This window comes from Papilio machaon, chromosome 10 (genome assembly GCF_912999745.1).
Source record: "Papilio machaon chromosome 10, ilPapMach1.1, whole genome shotgun sequence".
Lineage (NCBI taxonomy): Eukaryota > Metazoa > Arthropoda > Insecta > Lepidoptera > Papilionidae > Papilio > Papilio machaon.
The window spans coordinates 4752964-4774823 of record NC_059995.1 but is presented as its reverse complement, the minus strand read 5'-3'; the positions used below and the strand labels follow the sequence as shown (position 1 = coordinate 4774823).

Below are 21860 nucleotides of genomic sequence, written 5' to 3'. Positions count from 1 at the left end.
ATTGACAAATAAAACGTCAAATTTGCTCTGATTTTTACATCAACCATTATAAAATATTCTTTTCGAAAATCTTCAATAAATATACAGAATGGTACAAGGGGATCCTCCGCAAGATGACAATTTGTTTAGGGCTTTTGCCAGGAGCCTATACGCCACTGTAGATACCCCAGTTACGTGGTTTAGAGGTTCGTTGAAATATTTTTGTTTTTGTGTTATGTAAGTCATATTATTATGTTTTAAAGTTATAATTATATTACAGAAAAGGTTGTCGAACCAAATCAGAAAAAATATCCTTGGTACCATCGTCAGTTTAGGCGTGTGCCTACAATTGATCAATGTTACGAAGACGACCCAGTTTGTGACTTTGAAGCCAACGCGCAGTTCAAACGTGACAGGTTATATTATGTTTTGGTGCTTAAAAATTAACTTTCAACAGATAAGTATTTAGATGCAATTAAAAGCAAATTTTTAAATAAGAAAAATTAATCTTTCAGAGCTGTTGATTCAGAAATCCTCAGTATTCTTAGAATGCGCTATGAAGATTGTATGATGTATGAACAACCAGACCACCTTACTATTTGCAAACCATTCTGGGAAAGATATAAGAATGCTGAGGAAGCATGGTTCATTAAATGTGAGTTTACATTTTTCATAAATTTCTTTTTGTCATTTACATATTAGTCAGGGATTATTGTCACTATATTTAATTAATAAAAAAAAATGTTATTTACAGATGGCGACCTGGGTGCTTATGCTGATGCCAGAAAAGCTTTAATGAAACAAAAGCATCGCATGGTTTGGGAGAGACGCAATGGTCCTCTCTCTGAACAAACTAAATAAAATTTTGTGAAGCTACAAAGTATACACCTGAAGCACTATGTAGATGATAATAATATAAATTCTAGCATCTAATATTGTTTATTTTCTTTCATAAAAGTCATTGATAGCATTTAAAAGTTCACTATTAAATATTTTTACGTATGAAATGAAACACTTCATTCAAAAATAACATTTATTTCCAACACTACATTTATATTCATGCATTTTGACAAAATTCTACTTTTGGATGTACATTGATTTGTGAGTTGGAACTACAACAAGAAATTAACAATCACAGAAATACTAAGATGGATAAAACACGCACAAGTCTCTCGTTTACTTCTCTTGGAATTACTTACAACTATCTTAATATTAAAAATTTAAAACTTTTATTGGTCACAAAAGTAAAAAACAATACTTAAAATACATAAAAATATACCTCCTACAAGTCTTAAGAAATTCAATCAGATATTTTTGGAATTATTATTAAAGATTAATGCCACATTAAAACATTTTAGATGGCAACACTAGACTTAGTTTTTTGTCATTGTTTATTACATATCAAAGATAAAATAAGTAATAAATAGGACAAGATATAATTGTATTTCTTAAGACAAAGCAATATTCTCAATAGATTGGACAGAAGGTGGACACAAAGTGTAGTTGCATTTATGTTTTTAATTAATTATAATGATTTATTCCCCACTGTTTAAAACAATCTAACCTTTATCATCTCTAAGGAACATTTCCTTCGACACATATATGGAACAGTCTTTAAGATGCAGTGGTAAATAAATCACCAAATAATGCTGAGTCGGCAGTGTTTGGATCTCACATTAGTGTGGCCAATCAATCAAAACACTTAAACTCAATGAATATGCAAGAGCCGGCTTACATTAAACAACAAACTTGATCTTACATAAAAATATCGTAAATCCATGTTGAATTCAGCAAAAACACATTTCGTAAGCATCTGATTCTTATAAAACATTCAATTAATTCATAAATGGATTTTAGTTTTTTATTGTACTCTAATTAATGTACCAAATTATACATTTTATGTATATTTACATAAATTGGCGATATAATGGAAAAATTTGTGGCGTTCTTGGTACTTATTATATCACAGGTGTAATAATCATTTGATGTTTGATAATATTCAATGTATTGTATATTTATTTACAAAAAATACAATTATATAAAAAATAAGGTATTATTTAATAGTAATTATTTGCGCAATTATTTTATAGCCAATATTTTATTTATTTATTATTGCAGACTAAATTAATTGTGACCGATACTTTCCATCAAAAAGGGACACAATTTAACTAGGACAATAACTGGCTACATTAAACACTATTCTAAAGAGAACATGAAATGTATGATTTAGATTATTACTTTTAAGATTGCGCACATCCCTGATTCCAATAGATACACTAAAATACTATTCTTTATTCTCAATAAAATATGTCTATTTAAAAACTAAGGAAACAGCAGCTACCCTACAATAATTACACTACACAAGCACTCAACTATATGACATACAACTTTCGACTTCCACTTAATACAAACAATTGTTTGTCTTTAATAATATCGATTGAATGATGAAATACAGTCGGAAGTCTTTCTAAAACAAATGTGAGACATACCGACTGATAATATTCCTAAGTGAACCAATACAAACACACACACAATAGTTTCTCAACACCTCAAATCAACATGGACGACGATATTTTTCGATGTGGAACATTACAACCATTGCACTTTAGGCGGCAAACTCTTGAACTTATAACAAAATAACTTAATACTATTATTATAATATATATTAAAAAAAAATCTTTGAACATCTATAATTGACTCTTGAGTTGTATTGAATTGAATGCAAATTGCATTGTACAAAATATTACATTTTATCCATTATTTGCTATAAAAATATAAGCAACTTCAATGACAAATTTCTAGATTATGTAAATCATGTAACTAATATGATCAGTTCAGACTTACATATGTGTTAACTTTGTACATTGCAATTTACTACCTTACTGATTTCTATAACATTGGCTTGATATTTCCTGCACGTAACTTGAAGTGGACGAAACTTTAGAAACACATTTACATTCAAGTTTCCCATACAAATAAATTGCTATAAACATTTAAAGAATGTAAACGTTATCTAAAAGTACGTAAATTCGACTGATAATTATTTGCACACATTAGAAGAATTAGTTTCATTAAATGCACATACAACCACACTAGAGTTATTCACAACTAAATACATATAAAGGCCGAATCTAAATAAACATAATATAGAATCAATTGAGATCATATATCAAAGGATAAAATTCTTTTCACAAAAATCAACATTTTCATATGATTATTGTACTTTATATGGACATTCGAAAAATGTTATAAGCGCTCTTATATCACATAACACATCCCAACGGCCTCGAACATTATTCTGGCCTACCACATACAAATGATATGTAAATGCTAACATACATTTAAACATATATAAACAATTCACTGTACTCATTATGATGTTATCTAACCAGTCAAACAGCTTACATACATAAAATAATTATATACTGGATAACTTTATAAACTATTATGTTGGTATCTTATGATATATTTGTTTCAGTCACTGCGGTATACAATAATTAAAGCCTTAAAAATATAAATATTTGTCAAAAGTTAAAAAACAAAAATAAAGTGATTATATAACTAAAATTCATCACATATAGTGTCATAAATAATATACAAATTACAATAACCAAAAAATAAATATGAACAAAACTAATAGTATATATAGACTGTCCATTTTAGCCCGAGATATCTTTCATTAAATTTATTTTAGATCAATTGCTACATTTAATTTTTTTTTCAATTCAACTAGATAACATTTCATAAGATTATTTAAACTACATTCAAAAATTTGTACTTGGCCGAAAAATTTATTATCTAATTTTTAAGTATTTTAAATATTTTATACACATTTAAATTTCAATAGTAGAAATAATTTTATGTCCCGAAGATCTAAAAAGGAGAGCTAAGTATGAAGGAAGACTTATTTACAAAGAACCTCACGCTAAACTGAACAGAATGTATTCTGCAGACACTATAAATAATATTATAACGTAATTAGTTTGTGAACATAAGAACGACAAATGATCGTACAGAGGAAAATATCTTAATAATAAATACTTTCTCGACTAATTGCCATTCATAAAGCCTGTATAACTCGAATTCTATTTTGTATGCAGCACTTGATAACATTTTACGAACGCAAATATTTCCCTTAACCTAAATAAACACACAAAAATATACACGATCTAAAACATTATTGTTATAGACATCACATTTCTTAGGACACTTGGTATTTGTCTTGTTGATAAAATTCGTTGCAAACCTTGGATACATTCTATCATCTCATTCAGACATTATCTGAAGTATGTGCTATTTCACGTATACATCTTGTTGTAGAGGAATGCATTTTAACAATAAATTTGGAATGATATTATGCTGCATCGAACTGCGCCGCCAGCCGTGTGCGACCTGTTAACAAAATTTTAACTTTTATATAAGCATTATCGACTTATATTTTGTTATATGTGAGTGTTAATTAGTTAAGTAAAAAAATAATATCTCACGTTTATTCTCTTGGCTGAGCAATGCCGTAGGATTGGGCAAAGCGCTCGCTGGTGGGGAACACCAGATGTTGGTCTTTGGCGATTCAAACACACGAGATCCCTGAAAAAATCAAAAGGTTATCATGATGAATCTCTAAACATGTTTATGGAAGATTAACTGGCAAGTGAATCACGTGAGATGTCTTTACCATAGATAATGGAACTTACGAGTTGCAGAAGTGTTGCCAGCCTTTATGTGGCAGAGATATGATGAGCAATGTACCTTTTGTCCTGGCGGAGTGTCGTGCACGGAGTAATCCTCGTGTCTTGCGGGGCGCAGCGGTGGGGGCAGCGCCACGCCCGCCGCCAGCGTCCACAGCGTGTCTGCCGCGCTCGCCGACTGCACGCGCGAGAACACCGGCCCGCACTGCTGCAGCACCTCCGACACCTGCGCCTGCACCTGCTTCACACCTACACAACAAATTATTATTTTACAAATAAAAATATTTCGAGTATTGTGATTCTCGATATATTTTAGGTATAATTTATTTACTGATATGTGTATCAGTAAGAAAAATATAAAAGCAAAACATATTCCCATAAATACAAAATTCCTTACCCAAGTCAGATGATAGCGGCGAGAGCTCGTAGCGTTTCATGTATCGATTAACGACATCTTGGGTGGGCAGGGGAGCCGGCTGGTCGGCGAGGATCTGTGCCAGACGCCACACGGTGCGCCACGCGGCCGTCAGCCGCACGTATCGTTCCGAGGTCTCGACGACGCCGTAAGACTCCAGCTCCTTGAGGTCGGGCTCGGCTCCGCGCAGCCGCCGGAACGCGCTCACAAAGTACTCGAGGGTGGAGCCGCGCGCCACGCTCATATCGGCGGAGAGCACGGCGCACGCGGTGAGCGCGCAGTTCGGCAAGCGCGCCGCGTCTCCCACCGTGATGTAGGCCATGCCGCGCTCGATGTAGCCTCCGGCGGCCAGCACCAACTCCTGCAGCGTGCTCACGTCGAGCACATCGGGCGCGGGCGGTGCCCCGAATCTTGCCGCGTACAGCGCCGGCAACTCGGCGAAGGGCGCGGGCAGCAGCGCCGCGAACCTTTGCGCCATGATACCGCGCGCCGCACCCGCCGCCAGGCGGACCATCTTCTCGCCGTTGGGTTCGCACCACACGACGACGGTATCGGCGATCATGTCGAGGAGCTCGGCGAGCTTGACGCAGCCGTAGTGGGCGACGCGCAGCTGCCGGCCGTAGTGCGCGTGGTAGGCGGGCACGAAGCGCGTGAACTCCATGCGCAGGTTTGGTGTGTAGCAGAGCAGCTCGGCAGCTTCGAGCGCGAACTGTGAAGAGTGCGCGCGCTCGGCAGGTGTGGGCGCACGTCTCGGCAGCGCCACGCTCCCGTCGGACAGCGCGACCGTGGCGCCCGGCGCCGTGCGCTGCAGCAGCTCGCCGATCGTGCACACGCCGTAGTCGACGGGCGAGAACTGCCGGCCGAACGTGTTGTGGTACAGCTGCGGGATCTCGTGCGGGAAGATCGAGCGCACCGGATTGGCCTTCAGCATCTTCACGAGGTCGGAGGTCCAGCGACGACTCTGCGCCGCAGCCGACAATGTGATCTCGCGATAAGACCCCGTGCCCAGCACCTGATAATCATTTTATTGCGTACTTAAAACGGACAAATTCTGTAAATACTGAGAATCTAATAAGTTTTGGGAGTACTAGCAAAGTAAGAGCAAAATAGGGCTTTGTACAAAAACTATTACGAACCACAATGGTGTTACTGAGGGAGGCTAGTAGTTCCGGCAGCTTTGTGAAGCCGTAATCTGCGACGCGACATTGCCTACCGAAGTGATGGTGGTAAGACGGGATCAACCTGACAACATTGGTTTAAACATTAAATATTTCATAGTCAATTACAACTTAAGAATATAAAGACTAAGGTCCATGTATCCTTAATAAAAGTTGTAAACGTACCTAATTTACCTGGAATTTTGTTTTTGTGAAGGTTTTTTTTCTCTTTTGGTACTCATAGAAAAATATAAAGTAACAAGAAATAGATGTATGACTAACTTGCTGAAGGGAATAGTGCAGCGTGGCGCGGTGCGCAGCAAGTCGACGAGGTCTCGTTCGAACAGCGAGAGAGTAGGCTCAAGCGCGGGCGCCGTGCGCGCACCGCCCCGCTCACCCAAGCTGCCCACACTGCCGCGAGACGTGTCACCTGGCCATCATGTACTTACATTACATTCAAATTCATCATCTCGTTTCGATCCGAAAAGTATATTCAGTAAAAAAGTGTTCGGAATTGTATTGGTATGCAGAATAATGTGAGAATTACAAAAAATCAAGTCGATTCAACTAATGAGTTTACACTTACTTCTGTTGCAGACAGAGGGCGGCGTGTCGGCGCGTGCGGTGGCCGCGGCCCAGGCCAGGTGGCGGGAGGGAGTCTCCTTAAGTTCGACGCCGGGTATGCTAAGCAGCAGCAGCTCCAGGGCCACGCCCGCGCGCGGCTCGCACACCAGCGCCGGGAACATCGCCTCGTAGCACTCCACCAAACTAAACGTCGGAAAAAACTTAGATCAGAATTCACGTCGTTAATATTATACTCCACATGTATTACTGATTCCAACTAACACGATCTATTCTCTCCATTCAAAGTTTTAAGTGCATCCACCAATTTAGTACAATAAGTTACAGATTATGACCAACAAACAAGTTACCTCAACAACGGCAGTATGCCGCCGTGACTCTCCAGCAGAATGTGAATGTTCCTGGCGAGCACTGGCAGCTCTATGAACACGGGCTGCAGTATCCTCCGGCCGTCGTCGTGTCCGGTGCTCAGCACCGAGTGCTTGTGGCACTTCCAGGGCGCCTCCTCGATTTCCAGCTTGGACACCGGCGACAAATCGACGAGCTGAACCATACGACCGCACGTCTCGTGCACCAGCACCGTGTCTTTCACTTTGAGTATGTCGGATGTGGTGATGGAGCAGCAATGTCTGCTGGCGTAGGCGTCGCGCAGACGCAGCAGTGGCATGCAGTAGTTCTGCTGCTCGAGCAGGATGGCGCGCAGCCGGGCGCGCAGCACATCCAGGTTGGGGGCGGGCGAGGGCGTGCCGAGGGCGAGCTCGAGACGTCGGCCCGCCCACACGCTGTCGAGGCGGCGCTTGTGCACGCGCGCTATAGCCAGCCGCGCGTCCCACTCCGACCTGAACACGACCGAGGCGAGCGGCCCCTCGCCGGACGTCCACACCGACACGCGCACCACCGGCACGTACTGACTGAACAGCTTCCTCAGCGCCTCCTGACACAAACATAGTTAACTGGCCACGGTAAACAACTGTATATCTGAGTGTCTATGTGAGTGTGAGTGTGTGTGTGTATACCTGCAGCATATTGGGCTCGTAAGGCGGCAGGTTGGATACAGTGAGTTCCGCGGTGTCGGGCTCGGGGTCGCTGTGCTCGCTCACACTGGACGAGTTCCAGGGCGAGGGCGCGCGCACTCGACTTTCATCACCGCTGTTGCTAGATGAACAACCAGACCGGTCTAGGCTGACTGAACCTAAAAGTGGCATTGATTTTAGGACTTTTTTGTCATTATACCGTGACACACCACAGTAGCATAAACGATATCAACGATTTGTCTAGCCCTCCTTCCTTTTGTGCACAAAATTTGGCAACAACTAATGTTAGGGGAATCAAAGGTCATTCGTATCGAAGATATGGCAATAGTAATAATAGTAGATACTGCATTAAACAAACATTGGTATGAAACTGTAACCAGATACAACTCATTTTTATATCTTTCTTCTATAAGAAACTTAAATAACAAAATCGTCGGAAACAATTTAGAACATAATTTAATTACAAAGTGAACAACCTTTAAGAAACATGAAATATGAGTCAAGCTACATGAGACAATTCTACGAATCTATCCAGTTGGCAAAACAAACTCGAGCAAATGCAATGTAAGCATTTGTTAAACATAAACATTACGAAAGCAATGTTAATATGAACACTGCTAATAAATGCGCAACAATTATGATGGTAGGTTATGCATTTGTGGCATTTAACAACTACATGATCATAACTGTAACACCCGTAGCAATTTAAAATACTAAGGCGAGTTATGAATTACAAAATACTTAACAGTGCTTTGTTTAATCTAACTAGTATTCTACAAATGTTAATGCAAAATAAACTTAAATTTTTAGTTTAAATACTGTGTTTTATTTGTATTAAAATAAGTATACAATGATGTTAATAAAAGTTATATTGTACCATGAGTGCCCCTTATCTTCCTGGGTTTGGGCGCGGGCGCGGGCGGCGGGCAGAAGTCGAGCGGCGGCGGCGTGGGCGCCGGCAGCTGCTGCAGCGCCAGTGCCCAGTCTCCGCACGCCGCACGGCCGCCTTCCGCTCCGATAGACATCTGAAATATACCCAGATATTAGTAGATCATCACCTAAGAAGAAAATAGCCCCACTGTGCCTTTTTATCAAACATAATTTTGCTTTCTAAATATCTCCTTACAATCTTTAAGGTCAGATTGAATGATTTTTAAAGTTTTGGAACAATAAATAAGAAAAATTGTGAGACAAAAGTGTGTAAAACAAATTTAATTTGTATAAATAAGTTACCTGATGCATATCGTGCGCGGGCGGGGGCAGTACGGGCGTGTGGTGCGGCAGCGCGGGGGGCGCGGGGGGTGCGGGCGGCGCGGTGCTGTAGCCCTCGTCGCTGGAGTATGTGGCCTGCAGAGCGCCGCGCGCGAACCGCGTGCTTATCTTGCGCCCGAACACGTCCTCGCCTTCCATACGCTTCAACGCCCTAACATAATACAATCATATTAGGTATTAAGTTAACATCTTGGCTGCTCGGAACATCGTACGAGTAGCTGAACCGAACACAATTTTAGGTATAGCGAGATGTAAATGTATGCAAGAGGGCGATCTGCGCAACGTGCAGCTGGTCATAAATCGCAAAAAAAATTTAATCGCCGTGTTAAATCAATCTCTTTTCTAACATACATAGATTTCCGCTCATGTGTTTCATAAGAAAATTTTAGGTTTTGGATCTTAGAAAAACGTTACTGTAAAGATAACATCTTGATTATATTGTAATGTTACTAATATATGTGGCAATCAGAAGAAGAAATTTAATAAAAAAAATGTCAATATGTCATATCTTTTAAAAAATCTTACAAGATAAATATGTTAATAAACAATTAAATATAACACATTAAACCAATGTACTTATTACTAGTTACTCAACTAATTGGTATTTATAAAATGGTACTAACGTTTTTAATACGACTTTTTATAGTTCATTCCAAGAGCCAATGAATTGTAAATTACGTATAATACCGTGCATCGTAAATAAGAGTGGATATCTTTATACTAAAATGACAAACTGCAACATAATAAAAAAGTTATTTCTTTCTTACTTCTAATTGGTAAAGATATAATATCTGTATTAGATCACTTTTATACTTTTAAGTAATAGTAAATCTTCTACTTGAACTTAAATGAACTTAACCAAATAACTTTATAAACCACTTGCTTTTGTCCGCGACTTCCGCACGGAACTTACAAAAAAAGTTTTAAACGTAGCCTATATTACACAGTGATAATTAGCTTTCTTTCTAATGACAAAAAAAAAATTGAAATCGGTTCAATAGTTTTTGAGTTTATTCGTTACATAAAAATAAAATTGAAATCTTTAAAACATTTGTGTATCAAAACAAAAATATTTTTATCAGTTATCTATAATTATTTTTCACAAATCATCTTTCTGACTATGCCTTTTAATAGATAGTGAATGTGGCATATTATTTTCACTAGTTTGCTTATTTAACGGTATAGACTTTATTGCATTGTTATGCAGTGTACATAAAAGTCCATGTCTTAATGACGTCATCGGTCTCAGGTCTCATGTATACAAAAGTATGTATTATATACGAGAACTTATCGTATTACGAGTGCACAATAGCATTGCGATATCAACTTTATCGAATGTTTTATAAGTACATGTTGCGTTTATATAAGTCACTTATCGTTAGTATATTGCTCTTAAATGACAAAACTAGCCTTAATATTTATTGTTAATAAGAACTATTCTTTAGTTGGCTATACCCAAAAATCTCTTGAGTTGGGCGAAATCAACATCAAGTTTCAAAGTAAACATATTTGTGAGAGTTTGACGTCGATCGAATCTTGTATTAACATACTGCGTAGCACAATACAGTTTATTTATTCACGTGTTATAAATACAGTGACAACAGAATGGTTAGGTAATGTAACACTGATTAAAGGCCTTGTTTATTTTGGTCTGTACATCTTTGTTTTGATTCGTGTATTAATTTCTTTAGTATTGTGATAAATATTATAAAGTAAATATTGAGGAATCGCAAAGCCATCCTTTGCGATTCCTCAATATTTACTATTATAGTTATAGTTGTATTTTAGAACAGTAATAAAAATATGAACATTCAAGTATTTTAAGTAAGGAAAATTTATATTTAGTAGGAAAACCATTTAACAATTTATGTTATCATAAAATTTGTTAAGCACTTGACTTGCAATCTGCAGGTCCTGGGTTCAAATCCCGCCATGTACCAATGTGTTTTTTCGATTTATCGATTTACATATGTACATCTATCCGACGTTGTTACGGTGAAGGAAAACATCGTGATGCAACCTGCACATATCTGAGAAGAAATTCAATGATATGTGTGAAGTCGACCAACCCGCACTTGGCCAGCGTGGTTGACTATGGCCTAGTCACCCCTAGCTTGGGGTAGGCTCCGAACCCCTCGGTGGGGACGTATAGTGAGCTGATGATGATGATGATAAAATTTGTTTATTCGTAATAATGCATCACATAAATTACCTAAGTGCCTATTAATAATTATCTATACTAATATAATAAAGCGTAAACACACACTTCGTTGTCTCGCGAAATCATAACAATGACGGTATATTTTTGATTAATTATTTTTGTAATAAAAAAGCCTGTTATTTACAACACGCTTTAGGCTATATATTTTCACGCCATTAGGGCTGAGTAAATTGAAAAAAATGTGCGAGAAAGTGTCCAAAATAGCAGACCAATAGCAGCAATGATAGATGGTTGCCATGGTAACGACAATTCTTAGCCAATGGCGACGGCCTTCGTTGTAATTTGATCATTTGAATATTAACATTTGCAATTGAAAGTTTTACGGAATGTAAACAATAAAACAGTTTTACCGTGACAAAAATGAATGGAATTTCATGCGGATGAACCGCACGGGAACAGCTGGTTTTCAAAATAAATTATTTATTGTTTATTTTGGTTTTTAAGCTAATATTAATTTCAAGCAAATGATAATTTTAATGCATAAAAAAACGAAACATCAGGATGAGGGAGGGGGTGTAATTATTTTCTCTGTGATGACGTAAATTTAAAATATCATGAAAATTAAGTAATAGTAATATTATTATACTTTGTACCACAAAAAAACACGTGAACTTAGATACTGCCACATATTACTAGAGGAGGTTGGGGGTTAAATTTTGTTGAAACGTGATCATTTAACGACTCCTAACTGGAGTAAGTGTTTCCGAAGGTACACGATTACAAACTTTATAGCATACAAACATTATTCCGACCGCGATCTCTTCATCTGAATAACAATTGCTTTGTTTTATGTATGAAGTAGCTGTAACGCATTACAATTTAAAATTTGTTATCTGTCCTCTCCAATATATTTGAATAGTAAAGCGGTTACTTACCACCTGGCCTACTTTGTCAACTGCAAGATGAATCAAACATTGTCATCGTCAAACATAAATGAAAAACCGTTTGAAAACGCATTAATTGTAGGAATTTCTTACATATAAAAAAATTCTAGTATAGCCGTTTTTATACCAGTACAACGATATGACGTTAGGAGTTAAGCACCGATGCAGGTCTGCCTTTCACAGGCCAATGTTTCAACTTCATCAAATTAGGCCTAAATATCTAACTCAGCAAAACTAAAAAAGTTATCATTTGCGTAGACGGAACGTTTTTCACGCAATTCGATTTCTAAAAAATACTTTTAAAATATGTGTAATCGATGCATAAAAATGCATAAACACACAATAGAGTACGTAAGGTTTTAACGATTTTTTTTTAAAGTAACGACCATTAAAAATTAAATCTTATCGATTATCGTCAATTCAACATGACAAATAAAACTTCTTATGTGAATGGACTTATTTAAAAAAAAAATACTGATTTTAAATAAAAATATAACATAATTCAAGCGCATTTTAAACTGGTGTGTGCATTAAAGAAACTTTAACGGAACTATGATTTAAAGGTCGTTTAATCGTCCTCATTAAGCTAACGGCTTTTCCTTCATATAATATCCAAATACTCTTTTCACAGTATAACTTAATCATGGAATCTTCAGAATATACATATATTACAAATATAACGAGAAAATACCAGTCATATAGTCTTTTGAGTGACTACGTGACTTCAAAAAATAAAATGGCTTCTTTATTCGTGACATTTATTCAAACACTCACCCTGATAGCAGCATTTTATATAAATATCACTGTACTTATCATGAATATATCAATAATTTTATATACTATGCAATAAATTATTAAAATATCTCTTTTACACAACACTTTTTAATAAATATACGCGCGTCTTGTGTTAGTGGTTGTTGCTGGCGGCGGAAATGGCCGATTTATATCGTACGAGACGAAAGAATGGCAAGATTATAGAAATTTGAGGGTAGTATTAAACTTTGCACAGATGAAAATAATTGAATCGTTTAAGTTTGTTTCCGTTGTTTTTTGAAAATAATAATATAGTTTATTATAAATTTAAAATTATTTAATTAGGAATAAAGGGAAGCTAAAAAAAAATTAGCTAGGATATTAAAATAATAAATTGTTAATATCATAATGAGTGTTTTACATCATCGTCGTTTGATATTTGTAGCAACCCTATCTATCGCAGATTTCCGCTGACGTTGTAAAAAAGATCAACGACTTTTACATTATCAAATCTACCCTCCTAAAATCTATATATGTATAATAATTTTCTTCGTTATTATATTTGACTAGCTGTCGCCCGCGACTCTGTCCGCGCGGGATTAAAAAAAAACTTAACAAGTAGCCTTCAATGCCAAATTTCTTCAAGGTCCGTTCTACCGTTCGTGAGATATCTTCAAACAAACATCCATCCATCTAAACATTCGCATTTATAATATTAGTAAAATTATTTACTACATAGGATACAAACAAATTTTTTTTATTAAGCCATTATCTACAAGTCATAAATATTATTATAGTATATTCATCAAGGTCTAATAATAATTGAAATGTAATCTAGTCTATTTATATGTTGTCTTAGTTCTCAACAACTGTTTGTCATTAATGTACCATGGGTATAATGTCTCAATGATATATTGAGAGACAGCTAAATAAAGCAATAGTACATCATGACTGTATCAATAAAAATATATATAAATGGCTACACCATTAACTTTACGATTGATAGTAAGAGGCCCAATATTTTAGTGATAACACATCCTTATAACACACAAATTTTTGGTAACTTTTTGTAGTTATATTTTTATTAAAAACTAAACAACTTATTTTATATTTCAACAAAAAACTATATTAATAACTCGAACATGATAATTAAAAGTAATTTCGTTCTTAAATACATATAAAAAATTCTTAGGATCCTGTAAATAATTTCTTAACTAAAGGAGTAGAAACTATAGTCACAGCCTAAAGACCAACAACATTATGTAACAAACAACTTTCACTTTACTTGTATGATGTTCAGTCGTGTCTTGTTTGTAGGAAACAAGTCATTATGTATGCCTTTGATAACTTCTTGCATAGCCATAAAGCACTCTGAGTCTACATAGTACTGCTAACACCACAGATAAATAGATTCAATTGCATAAAGGAATCTAATATATAAAATTCTCGTGTCACAGTTTTCGTTCCCGTACTCCTCCGAAACGGCTTGACCGATTCTCATGAAATTTTGTGAGCATATTCAGTAGGTCTGAGAATCGGCCAACATCTATTTTTCATACCCCCCCCCACCTTTTTTTAACTGCGCGCGGACGGAGTCGCGGGCGACAGCTAGTATTATATCAAAATGTCAAGATTACTCAAAATATGAAGTTTAAAATGAAATTATTCTTTCCAAATTTTCATATGGTCTTGTTAAGAATTGAAAATTGATATTAAAAATGAAAATGCTATAAAATTTAACACAATTTGATAATAAGCCAGCATTAGTAAGCCATTATGCATTGCGATGTAAATAATTTCTTTGGACAGTTGTAAGGAATCACAACCTATTAAAAAATAGTCTTGCCACATCTAAATGTGATAAAAACAAAGAGTTCTGGAAAGATTTACGCAAGTTTTTCACTAGTAGAAGACATAGTTCTTAAAAAAGTTTAACTTAAGGTCAGGGCATGTCAAATATTAGAAAGTTAAGTTTTAAAGCACCTCATTAAAATGTCATATTTTTGGACGTACTCCAGCATTATCAATTAATATTCAATGAAAATCCTTACCTGGAAGCATGGTCAGGTGTAGGGAACCTAAGCATAGCAGTAGGTGCGGTGACTCGTAACACTTTCCCTCCGCAGTTATCCGCCAACCTGCGCAGCCGCCGAGAAACTCTCTCGGGTGGCTGGTTGATGGGAAGATTGGAAACCTCCATCTCACAAGTTGGCTCCTCTTCCTCTGTTTGACTTACCTAAATGATGAAGCAAATCTTACTATTATTATAAATGCGAATGTTTGGATGAATGTTTGTTTGAAGGTATCTCCAGAACAATTAAACGGATCTTGATGAAATTTAGCATAGATGTAGAGCAGTGTAATAATGGAAGAACACATAGCCTACAAATGAAGTTTTTTTCTAATATCGAGCGGACGGAGTCGCGGCAGATAGCTAGTTCTAAATCAAAGCATCAGTATTTGCTACTATTACCACCATGGTATCTTTGTTAGCTGATAATGTATGAGGTTTTCAAAGTAAAATTATATGTGTGAGTTTACCTGTCGACACTCATACAAAAGCATATTGTGATTGCAAAATGAGAGATGACAATATTAAATGAGTGTTTCTGCAGAAAATCACAGTGACAAATACATGGTGAAATATAAATTAAGATTATCCTAATGCAAGAAATTATTGTAGCATGCTTTATATATTCAGACGGACTGTGGATGGACGCTTTTAATATATATTGTTGTACCTTTGGGTTTCTTGGCAGCTGTGCAGTAAGTTCATTGTAACAATAATGAGATGAAGCGCATGTAATTAACGCAGAAGATGTGTTCTGTTTGTGCACCAATATCACTTCCATATTTTTCCTGATTAACAAATACATATACTTAAAAAATGTATTTTTTTTAAATTATTTCTAGCAGATTATTTGCAATTTACTATTCGTAATATTTCTTGTAATTCCAACCAAGCTTTAGGATATGATTCCATTTAACAATTAGGCTATCACAAATTCAAAGGTACAAAATGTGATCTGACATCATACCTGTGACGGAAATCTGACAAGTCTGAAGCAAAATTGATATCTCCCGAGATAAGTAGCAATGCAGCTGGAGCTGTATGCAGCTCACCAAATCTTCTCATACATTGCCTCAGTTTCTCATCAGCCGCATTCTTTTGTGTGCCACACACATGAATAAGGTTTACCTAGATACAAATATGATTAACCATTAATCCTGTTAAAAATGTGGTAATTTCTATACCACAAAAATATTATTGTTCCTTGTGTTTTATATATTGAGATGTATCATAATATATATCTGAGTTTCAACCAACTTTTGTACAAGTCTTTCTTCAGTGGAATCCCATCCCACAGTTACAAATACATTGAATATTTGTAAAAGATTTAAATTAATAATTGAACAAAAATATAGTTAAATTGATATACAAAATAATGATTATTACAAAAAAACACCTTAAGCAATAAAGGGATTGTTTCTGCAGTAATAATAGATAAATTTGTTTAATATTTATTAATAGTAACCCAATTTTCTTTAATGTAAATAAAACATTGTTATCTATTGGTTTATATTATAATGAGCTAGTTATGAATGATAAGCAGTAATAATTGCTGTTTAACTTCACACAAGTCAATAGATATGATGATTTAATAATTTTTTACTATTGTTTGACTAATAAAATAAAAATAAAATAACAAAGTTATATAATTTTCAATAGAGTTTCTACTAAGACTTATGTATATCAGTATATACAAAAATTTAGAATATTTATTGTAAATTGATCTTTTGAAAACCACTAGATGTTAGGTAACTATATACTTGAATAATATTTCCTACATGATATTGCTTAATAAACAATTGCACATATTAATTCAAAGTATTGATTTGTATTTCTATGTACAGTTAACTACCAACCTATCTAATCTATATGATCTTATATGGTAAGAGTATGATGATTCACTAACTTGCCTCACTCAATTGTTAGTTGGCACAAAAAGAGACCCTAAAGGTAGACTTAGTATGTGAAGTCTGCACAAGGCAAGTGTTATAATCAGCAAACAGTACAGTTAGTAGTTTTAAGAGTTTTTTTTTTAATGTATTACTTACTTGAGAATCATTAAGTTCTTGTAATCTATTTGCAGCTTCTTTTCTCACATCACATACAACAACAAATTCAGCTTCCCTCCTCCCTGGAAGAAATTTGGCTCGAATTGCTGCCACCACATCTATTGCTGAGCATCCTCGGGGAACCTATTTACAGGAATATTTAGAATCTAACAAGATATTCAATATAACAAGATAATTAAATAATTATAACAAAAATAACCTATCATACTTTTCCCTACAATTAATAACAAAGTGTACAAAATTAATTTAACATATGCCAAACTATTACTAATAAATTACAGTACTATAGTGTTTATAAGAGATAAAGCACATGGCATTTTTAATAGTAGTAGGAGTAGTAGTAGTTATATTAATTTCTAAAACTAAAGTACATGGATATTGGGTGACATAAGTAAAGAATAGCCCACCTGACAATTTTCAATATCCCAAAAAATTCCAATGGGCACATTACAAGTGCTACGATGCTTGTGGTGTCGAAAACGCGACCTCACCCTTGTTCTCTCAGCCAAAACAACACCTTCATCTCTAGCACCAGTACTGTTTTCATCCGAAGACTCATCTTCCACGTCTAAGATAAAATAAAATGTTAAATTATTGAGGACTATTATGACAAGTAACAAGTAAATGTTTGATATATTTGTTAAAAACCTACCCTTGAATTTAAAACTTTAACCAAACAAAAACATGTTTCACAGGAAACAGCTCACCTGTTATCCATAATCGAGGAGGAAGTGGTATTTTCATAAGAAGACTAGAACTAACACTCGCCAGTCCTTGAACGGATTGACTCCGTGATTCTTTAAAGCTATTCATCCCGTTACTATGAAAACTTGTGGACAAACTCATTGTAATACATTCAAATATAAACCACGACTACAAATCTTATTCCAATTTGTAGAATACGGAACAAAGCAAGAGTCGAAATGGGGCTACGTGCTTATTTTTAATTGAGAACACGTAAAACACTTAAAATTAAAATGAAAGCTTAAATCACTACATATAATTCTTAAATCTGACAAGATTTGCGTCTAATATGTAAAATAATTAATAATACAAAATGTAAAAACAAATCTACACTTCGCTACGCCATTTCCACTTTCAACAGATTTCAATCAAGTGTCGAATGTCGATGTCGAAAAAACACATTGGTTTGGGCTTGTTTATGGTGAGAAGTGTTGCCAGTGAATAAACGTAAGGGTAGTCTTTCAAATGGTAATTTTTGTTTCATTTATTTACTTTATAAATAAAGGATGCAATTTTTAAATCTCAAATGGATTAATTCATTAAATTTTTGTAATATGGGGTAATAATAACCAAAGTTATAATTACTTTATGACATATTAAAATATATTAAAATGTATTAATACTAATAAGTTATCTATAGTCGTCATCTGTCACTGTCAGAGCAAAGTCGAAGAGAAGTGGATGAGCTTGCAATTCCATTACCGTCTATTATATTCTTTGGTTTTGAGAACAAATACATATTTCTAACTAAAAACATTTATATTACTCTTTATTTTAAATTAATCAAGAAAAGTGTACGTAGTCTAGCAGTAATACCTAGATCTTAATAAAGTTTTAAAGCTGAAGAAATTTCTTGTAATTCCTATCTTTCTGTTACAGTTAAACCTGAAAAATGTCTACAAATACGGGTAAAATCATTAAAATGGAAGTAAGTATCAAAACAATTATAAGTCTTTAAGACTTCACTAAGGATCTTAAGTGCGTTTCACGTTTTCTAGCAAAGCCTTATTAGTATTGTCAATAAACTACAAAGTGACTACAACTATAATACATGTCTTTGATGCCACCTCGCTTTGTATGATTTTATAGTAAAAAATCACATTATTTCTGATAATCATTGGTTAAAAAATAAAACTGTTAATTTTATTTTTTGCATGATTATTCAAAATGGAAGCAAGCAGTTTAAAAAAAGCAGATCAAAACATAGAATTATGTTATTTTACTTCAGTACTTTTGATATCTTATTTTTACTAAGCTAATGGAGTAATTGTGTACTGAATCATAAAATGTCATTAAAAAAATTGCCAAAAAGAAAGTATTATTTGTGATAAACAATCAAAAACACTACTTAAATCAATCTATTTTTTCAAGGTGGACTATGAAGACACTTGCAATGAAAAGATCCCACTGTGGAAGTCATGGGCTTCTAGTGGCAGAGTTCAAGAGGCAATTGATCAACTTCTGGCATTGGAGAAACAAACTAGAACAGTGAGTGTTACATATTGGCAACTTTAAGATTTAACTTATGCATTTGGTTATATAAGTAGTAAGTCATCCTTTATTCATTTTTTTATAATATTTTAGGGTGCTGACATGGCATCAACAGCAAGAATTTTAGTTGCCATTGTTCAAATTTGGTATGAGGCTAAGAACTGGCCAGCACTCAATGATCACATTGTTTTACTGTCAAAGAGAAGGTATGTTTTATTATGTATTATTGCAGTATACTGCACTTTTACTTTACCCACTCTTGTTTTATGATTTTTGTTCTTTTTTATCAGGTCACAACTTAAGCAGGCAGTGGTAAAAATGGTACAAGAATGCTACACTTATGTAAACAAGACTCCAGATAAAGAAACTAAAATCAAGTTAATTGAAACCCTGAGGTCAATAACGGAGGGTAAGATTTACGTAGAAGTAGAAAGGGCAAGACTTACCAACATTTTAGCAAAAATAAGAGAAGAAGAAGGTGATGTAGCAGAAGCTGCAAAGATAATACAAGAACTACAAGTTGAGACATACGGATCTATGGATAAACGTGAGAAAGTAGAATTGATATTGGAACAAATGAGGCTATGCCTTGCAATTAAAGATTACATTCGTACCCAGATCATATCAAAGAAAATTAATACTAAATTCTTTGAAGAGGATGACACTCAGGTAATCTTATTAACTTTAAAAATGCAAAAATTAAAAATGTATGTGTATTAGCAGCATTTCGTCTGCAATTGCACATAGCTTTACTTAGTAAGTTTTTTTTTTCAGTTTTAAGTAGTAAGTATTTAGTATAGTAGGATGTTTTATTTACAGGAGTTGAAAGAGAAATTCTATCGTATAATGATAGCGGTGGACCAACAGAATGGACAGTACCTGTCCGTGTGCAGACATTTCCGTGCACTAGGTGCTACTGGCGGCTCCGAATCTCTCATTGGGAGTGTGGTCTTCCTGATACTGGCTCCATATGACAATGAACAGGCCGACCTTACCCACAGAGTTAACGAAGATAAAGACTTGGACAAACTACCTGAATATAAGTATGATTGCTATGGCACTTTAATTATTAGAAGTAATTATGAATTCTGCTTTGTGTTTAAAAAAATCTTTCAAATAATAAAAAAAATATATATAGCAACATTTCACCCAAACACTAGAATTGTATGAAGAGCTTCTGTTAATATTGCAATTATTGTTTTTGTACATTATCACCTTTTCCAGGCAATTGTTGGGGTTGTTCATCAATCCAGAGATAATAAGATGGAACACTCTCTGTTCCACTTATGAGAAAATGCTGCGCAAGACGCCATACTTTAATGCCTCCGAGGAGAAGGGCCAGGAGCGCTGGAACGATCTCAAGAACAGAGTTGTTGAACATGTGAGTATACAACTCTGTGACATCATGACACTGTATGGAAAACACGTTTTTGAAATAGTGTACTTCGGTTCCTATTTATCATTAACCTAAACAGTTTAACTGATTTTGTGGAGTAGTGTGACATATTATTGTTAATAATTAAAAAACTAGTATAAAATTCTAGTTTTTTACAAGTAAACCAAAGTTGTAAGTGTGTATTAAGTGCATGTATAGATGACCTCCATAAGTGAGAAACCCTGATTAGTGAGAAACCTCTACAAGCGAAAAAAATATCGCAGTCTCTTTGACTCTCGGGTATCCAGGTTCGACTGTATATGTTTAATTATTGTTGTATGTGATGTTTGTATGTGTTTTTATGTTGTTGCAGAACATCCGCATAATGTCGATGTACTACACACGCATCTCGCTGCAGCGCATGAGCGAGCTGCTGGGGCTGGGCGCGACTGAGACCGAGGAGGCGCTCAGCCAGCTCGTCGTCACCGCCGTCGTGAAGGCCAAGATCGATCGCCCAGCTGGAGTCGTACACTTCAGGTATTATTTCCCCATTTGTCAAAACATTTTGTTTCTCTTTTTCAAGTCTTTCTATCAAGAGTCTCAGTACATTTTCGTTCATGTAATCCTTCTTCATAAATAACTTCTCGACCTTGTAGTTTAAGACTAGAGTTATTAAAGCAAGAGAGAGCTGAGAGAAGAGTTCTTAAAGGGTTACATTTTTTTTAAATATAATTTGTTATAGTTTGAATATGGACTCATCGGACCGTCTGAACGAGTGGTCGCACAACCTGAACACTCTTATGCAGCTAGTTAACAAAACCACACATCTCATTAACAAGGAGGAATGCGTACACAAGCATCTGCTAGCCGCCGCCGAGTGAACTAACTATATTTATCTTCTAAAATTATATACTATGTAATAAATTTATTAATAAATGATTACTTAATTATTTGTACTTATTTTATCTAAACCTTGAATGACATTCGTTAGACTAAAGAAAACTAAGGTTTTTTAGGAGTTTCAACGTTTTAAATAAAATTTGAAATTAGGGTTTAAAGTAACTACTTGATCGTAACTACACGCGGGCGCGAAACAAACATTGGTGTTGTATAAGAGTGGGCATA

The 21860-nt window shown here is 35.3% G+C and overlaps 3 protein-coding genes across 3 annotated transcripts; 2 read left to right on the top strand and 1 right to left on the bottom strand.

Moving 5' to 3' along the window:
- The first annotated feature begins 3 nt into the window (after positions 1-3).
- On the top strand, positions 4-903 carry LOC106718222 (NADH dehydrogenase [ubiquinone] 1 beta subcomplex subunit 10). Its single transcript, XM_014512253.2, has 4 exons — positions 4-185; positions 260-395; positions 495-634; positions 734-903. The coding sequence occupies exons 1-4, from the start codon at positions 89-91 to the stop codon at positions 838-840; spliced, it is 480 nt and encodes a 159-aa protein (XP_014367739.1). The 5' UTR covers positions 4-88; the 3' UTR covers positions 841-903.
- A 2943-nt stretch (positions 904-3846) lies between these two features.
- LOC106718217 (meiosis regulator and mRNA stability factor 1) lies at positions 3847-18248 on the bottom strand. The gene is made up of 17 exons (XM_045679702.1): positions 17833-18248; positions 17533-17693; positions 17105-17248; positions 16024-16184; positions 15727-15844; positions 15037-15221; positions 9096-9278; positions 8733-8857; positions 7838-8013; positions 7172-7755; positions 6826-7007; positions 6522-6669; positions 6219-6324; positions 5065-6094; positions 4729-4916; positions 4467-4566; positions 3847-4371 (listed from the first exon to the last, which is right to left on the bottom strand). The coding sequence occupies exons 1-17, from the start codon at positions 17969-17971 to the stop codon at positions 4334-4336; spliced, it is 3768 nt and encodes a 1255-aa protein (XP_045535658.1). The 5' UTR covers positions 17972-18248; the 3' UTR covers positions 3847-4333.
- A 274-nt stretch (positions 18249-18522) lies between these two features.
- Positions 18523-21635, top strand: LOC106718094 (26S proteasome non-ATPase regulatory subunit 12). The gene is made up of 9 exons (XM_014512097.2): positions 18523-18663; positions 18749-18797; positions 19241-19357; positions 19454-19566; positions 19651-20029; positions 20180-20403; positions 20585-20741; positions 21109-21272; positions 21478-21635. Exons 2-9 carry the CDS (start codon positions 18762-18764, stop codon positions 21614-21616), a joined length of 1329 nt encoding a protein of 442 aa, XP_014367583.2. The 5' UTR covers positions 18523-18663; positions 18749-18761; the 3' UTR covers positions 21617-21635.
- The last annotated feature ends 225 nt before the right edge of the window (positions 21636-21860 follow it).

What these genes read in the sequence shown, in the direction of transcription:
- LOC106718222 (XM_014512253.2), top strand. Translation starts at nt 89, where the DNA reads ATGGTACAAGGGGATCCTCCGCAAGATGACAATTTGTTTAGGGCTTTT. An exon ending in CCCAGTTACGTGGTTTAGAG is followed by an intron (nt 186 to 259) that starts GTTCGTTGAAAT and finishes ATTATATTACAG; the next exon opens with AAAAGGTTGTCGAACCAAAT. An exon ending in GCGCAGTTCAAACGTGACAG is followed by an intron (nt 396 to 494) that starts GTTATATTATGT and finishes TTAATCTTTCAG; the next exon opens with AGCTGTTGATTCAGAAATCC.
- LOC106718094 (XM_014512097.2), top strand. Translation starts at nt 18,762, where the DNA reads ATGTCTACAAATACGGGTAAAATCATTAAAATGGAA. An exon ending in GTTTTACTGTCAAAGAGAAG is followed by an intron (nt 19,567 to 19,650) that starts GTATGTTTTATT and finishes CTTTTTTATCAG; the next exon opens with GTCACAACTTAAGCAGGCAG. An exon ending in TTGAAGAGGATGACACTCAG is followed by an intron (nt 20,030 to 20,179) that starts GTAATCTTATTA and finishes TTTTATTTACAG; the next exon opens with GAGTTGAAAGAGAAATTCTA.
- LOC106718217 (XM_045679702.1), bottom strand. Translation starts at nt 17,971, where the DNA reads ATGAGTTTGTCCACAAGTTTTCATAGTAACGGGATGAATAGCTTTAAA. An exon ending in GGGATATTGAAAATTGTCAG is followed by an intron (nt 17,249 to 17,532) that starts GTGGGCTATTCT and finishes TCCTGTAAATAG; the next exon opens with GTTCCCCGAGGATGCTCAGC. An exon ending in GGCATACTGCCGTTGTTGAG is followed by an intron (nt 7,008 to 7,171) that starts GTAACTTGTTTG and finishes TCCGACGTTTAG; the next exon opens with TTTGGTGGAGTGCTACGAGG.